Source organism: Mastomys coucha, unplaced genomic scaffold (assembly GCF_008632895.1).
Source record: "Mastomys coucha isolate ucsf_1 unplaced genomic scaffold, UCSF_Mcou_1 pScaffold22, whole genome shotgun sequence".
Classification (NCBI taxonomy): Eukaryota; Metazoa; Chordata; class Mammalia; order Rodentia; family Muridae; genus Mastomys; species Mastomys coucha.
In genome coordinates this window covers 177,646,627-177,651,313 of record NW_022196905.1, presented here as the reverse complement: position 1 = coordinate 177,651,313, position 4,687 = coordinate 177,646,627, and the positions used below count along the sequence as shown (strand labels likewise).

General features: G+C 45.3%; 1 protein-coding gene across 6 annotated transcripts in view; it reads left to right on the top strand.

The window, feature by feature from the left end:
* Positions 1-4,687, top strand: part of Dlc1 (DLC1 Rho GTPase activating protein) — a 377,111-nt gene that overhangs the window by 347,062 nt on the left and 25,362 nt on the right. For all 6 annotated transcript variants that reach the window (XM_031339550.1, XM_031339549.1, XM_031339553.1 and 3 more), the window contains one exon: positions 3,160-3,241. In XM_031339550.1, the coding sequence (XP_031195410.1) occupies positions 3,160-3,241 (82 nt within the window). The remainder of the gene's footprint in view (positions 1-3,159; positions 3,242-4,687) is intronic.

Below are 4,687 nucleotides of genomic sequence, written 5' to 3'. Positions count from 1 at the left end.
GGGCTCTCTAGTCTCAGATTCTTGGTCATCCAAGCAGTGTTAGGTATGGATTCCATTTCATGGAGTGGGCCTTAAATCAAATCAGATATTGGTTGGTTATTCCCACAGGCCATGGGCCACCATTGTCCTAGCATATCTTGTAGGCAGGACATCACTGTAGATCAGAGAATTTGCAGCTGGGCGGGCATCTACTTTCCTCTTTTGGTAGTGTACAGAGTACCTTCTTGTATCAAAGACACTAGAACGTACGAGTGACTCTTTTACATACATAATGAGAGTGACTCTCATTACAATAGCTTACTGTCCCTCAATTTCACAGCCTACCCGGAATTTCTCATCACTCCACTATTTTGATCCTTAACACTCTGCTTTGTGGGTGGTGGAGGTGCTTGCCTTCAGACAGAACTTCTGACCTACTAAAGGACTTTAGAGATGGAAGACAGGACAGGACTTGTGGTGTTTCTAATTTACAGCTCTCCTGGAGATAAAGATAATTGGATTTGCAGCGGTGACTTTTGTTTTCCTCTTTAAGAATTCCATTTCCTTCAGTTATGTCCATGTGGAGTGTTGATGTGCTACTGGGTGGCACCTTCTTGTGCCTGTTGGTTTTGGTAAATCCTATTTCCAGCCCCTTTCTTAACTCCATTTTCCTGGTTGATACCTGGGGACTCCCAAACCTGCTCACATCATCTGAAGCGTAAGTTGGCTCTGGAGTGTGCCCTGCTGAGGTCTGGGCAGTCATTTCTCACCTCATCCTGCCCGTGCCAGGTTAACAAGCCCTTCACGTTCAGCGCGTAGCAGCCCAGAGATTCCCCATCCTCCGATTAGCTCCATTTGGAGCCTGGATATCTATACGTCCTGCCTCTATACCCAACCCAGAAGCTGGCAGACCATACTTCTGTCGCCAGCAAAACCATCGTCTTTTAAAAACCAGTTCCTTCAGAAAACATTCTGAGAAGTAAGAGAAAAGTGAGTTCTTGGGATTCCTCCAAGTCATCACTGGATGTTTTTAGAAGACAGAACTGTTCATTTGGATCAGAGAAGTGACCTTATGCACAGCACAGGAAGTTAGAATTGGCCAAAAATAGCTTGGTTGCTTTTTCTCCTAGGCGTAAGAGGCAGGGAAGTAATACTTTGCATTCACATTTATAGGTTTCATATTATATATTATCTAAAAATATATCCCCTGGTTTGGGCTTATTGTTGAGTAAACTCTGAGTCCCCAAAGGCTGGGCTATGTGGTCTTGGCTCTGTTTAGTAATTAGCATTCATATTCACCGTTAGTCTTCCCTGGGTGGTCATCCCTGTCTGCTGATGAAGAAGTGTAAGCTGGGAATAGCATGTTCCGTGCATAGCTTTGTCGGTCACTGAGCAGAAACTGTGCCCTTGGCCTGCATATATTAACCATCAGGGTAAGAGTAATCTAACCCTTGCCTCCCTCCGGAAGAAGGGACCAGATGGTAAACTAGTGCCCAGATAGCTTTCCCAGTTGTTTTTGAAAAGATGGTGTAAATGTTATCCCTAAAAAATGGATGCCTTAGGAATAAGGAATTCTGTATCATTCTGTAAAACCAGTGATTATGAGTTAGAAACTGTTGACGTCAACCTTTCAACTCAGAAACAAGGGAGTGACTAGTGAGCTACAGCTTCCCAACCCTCACCTTGGCTACCCAGCAGGAACATTTCCTCTCCAAAGCTCAGGGGGATTGGGTAGTTGATGATGATGGTGGTGATGGTGATGGTGGTGATGGTGATGATGGTGATGGTGATAATGAAGGTGATGATGATGATGATCCTGATGGGATAATGGCTTCTGCCCCTTGGTGACCCAGAGGAAGCACACACTCTCTGGTATGATAATGTATCTGGTATGATAATGTATGTGCTTTTCCCTGGGAAGCCCAGAAATCAACATTAATAGCTGAACTGCCCTGGTATTTTGGAGCAGTGGTCATGTTTCTGTCATTCCTGGATGTCTTCCTTCTCCCTGGTCTACAAGATGCATCTATCCATAGGGTTTCACTGTAATTATGGCTGGTCTGAAACCTCTATGTATACTGTGCTAGCTTGAAATTCAGAGATCTACCTGCCTCTGCTGTGATTAAAGGCATGTGCCATCATCATGTCCAGTAGTTGAAGGGATTTTTATTTCCAAACCTGGAACCTAAGGAGCAATTTTTTTTATTGTTTCCGTTTTCAATTGACTACACAATAAGTAGTCCTGTGTGTGTAGTGATCAGAACAGAATGATCAACATAGCTATCATCCCAGATATTTACAACTGCTTTGTTTGGGGGGGTGGGGGGGCGTTCTGTATCCTCTCCCTCCTAGCCATTTTGAAAAGGACTGTCATGGTCGGCCATAGGCATCTTAGTAGCACACCCTGGCATTGGAAGTTACTCCTCCCCCAGCTTCCCGTCTGTACCGAGTAAACAGCCTTAGTCCGCCCCTCCCCCTATCGCTCTCCAGGTTCCCAGACTCCACTAGTGCAGTCTCTTTACAGGAATCTTTTCTAGGCAATACTGAGTTCTCCCACCTCTCTGGCCTATGCAAGGGCTTCATTGTTCTGAGAGAACTGGACTCTTACTGATGAGGGGGCCGGGCGGGAGCTTGGGTGCTCTTGTTTTACAATAACTTTATAGTTACCTAAAAACCCCTTGGCCTGCAGTACTAAAATAGCATATCTTGCATTCTCTGCAGTCCATCCTATCATGTAAATGGACCGATCCCTCCAGCTTCCCCTGGCCATTGTCCCGCTGTCTTTCTTGGCCCAAAGTCTGGTTTTGTTTTTTGCTTTTTGCTTTTGTTTTTCCTGTGGTCCCTTCCCTGATGACTCGTGAGCGAGGACATTTTTGGTTTAAGCCATATAACAAAGGAGACTCCTCGCTGGCTTCACCCGAGCTTAAATTGTAACTTCCGGTGGGTATTTACTGCCTTCTAGTTATTTTGAACTACTTCTGCAACGAAGAAGCAACCTCGGGAGGTTCCGAATTGCTTTCGAGCTGGTTTAGACCCGCACACAGTTGCCTTAAGCGGCTTCATGAGTCCACAGGAGCTTGCTAGGAAATGTGGGCCATAGAGACTCAACATCTTGCCGGAAGTGTCTTAATTTGTCAAGATCCTAGGCTCTCAATGCACTTGTTTCTATTCTTCCTACAGATCTCCTGTTCCCTATTGATATTGCGCTGGTCAAGAGAGAACATGATTTCTTGGACAGAGATGCCATCGAGGCTCTCTGCAGGTAACCTGACATTTTCCTTTCTTTTAAAAACATGGTACTTTAATCTCAACACTCAGGAGGCAGGGGCAGGCCAAGTTGAGTCCAAGGCCGACCTTGTCTACCGAGTGAGACAGAAAGAGACCCAGTCTCAGGAGAGTAAGGAAAAAAAAAATGATAGTTGTCTCTCAGACTTCGTTTGCTTTATTTGAAACCACATGAGGTCTTTGGTTATCAAATGATAGAGTGAGTGATTCTTCTTCACTATAGACCTTTTGATGCATGCTAAAGTAAAATTCTGTTAGGTAATAGCACCATTGAAATAGCATCCACTCTGTCCTCGGAGGCCTTCGGGTAGCACCATCCCATATTTTGTTACCATTTGACAGCAAAAGCAGCAAACTTTCTGAAGAGTTAATGGAATTGACCACTGGTAAGGTGAGGGAGTCAAAGCTGCCCCTGTGGAGTGGGATGAGAGAGGCATGGGCAGGGCTAGGAAGGACGTAGAGCCAGGCAGGGTTGTCCTGAAATTCCAAGGAGGCTCCTCAGGACCTCCAGCTGCCCCAGGTAGAGTGCTGACAAGATTAAGTAGGCTGTAAACTCACTGAGCACAGCCTTTAATGTACAGAAGACAGGCAGTAAACACGCATCAGATGTGAACTTGGAATAAAGCTGTTAGAGGTGCCATTCAGAGCGCTGGTTGCTCTCCAGGCTGAAAAGCAGCCGGTGGAGTTTTAAGAGATGTGAATGTAATAAAAACCTGAGGCTACACAGGCCTCAGATAATCCTCTCAAACCCTGGAGGACACTTTCAGTTCTCCTCCCATTATTCATCCCTTTGTAATTTTTCTCAAAACTGAAAAGCCTTTGTAGCCTTGTTCTAGGGAAAATAATATGCCTAGGCAAAATTCACATGTTGGTATGAATGTAAAGTTACAGTCAGTTCTCTTTTCAGTGATTTAGTAAGAGACCTGGTGTGTGTGTGTGTGTGTGTGTGTGTGTGTGTGTGTGTGTGTGTGTCTGTATGCATGTACCTGTGTGTGTGAACATGTGTAAATGCTTACAGAGGCCAGAGGTTAGAACCCAGTGTCCTCCTCTGCTCTCCTGTGCTTTGGTTTTTGAAGCAAGGTCTCCTTGAACCTGGAGCTCACCAATAAAGCTCCCTGCTGTGATGCCTGGCTTTGACCTGGATGCAGGGATCCACTTAGGCCCTCATGCTTGACATGACTGTTCTCCATGCAGGTCCTGCCTAATTCAGTGTCTGCTTTAACTGGAGAAAACATCTAAGGCAAAGTGATGTCTGCTGTTTCTTTTATATGAAGAACACAGTAACAGCTGGGAAAGTACTGCATACACACACACACACACACACACACACACACACATCACACACACCACACACATTACACACACACACACACACACACATCACACACATCACACACATCACACACACACACACATCGCACAC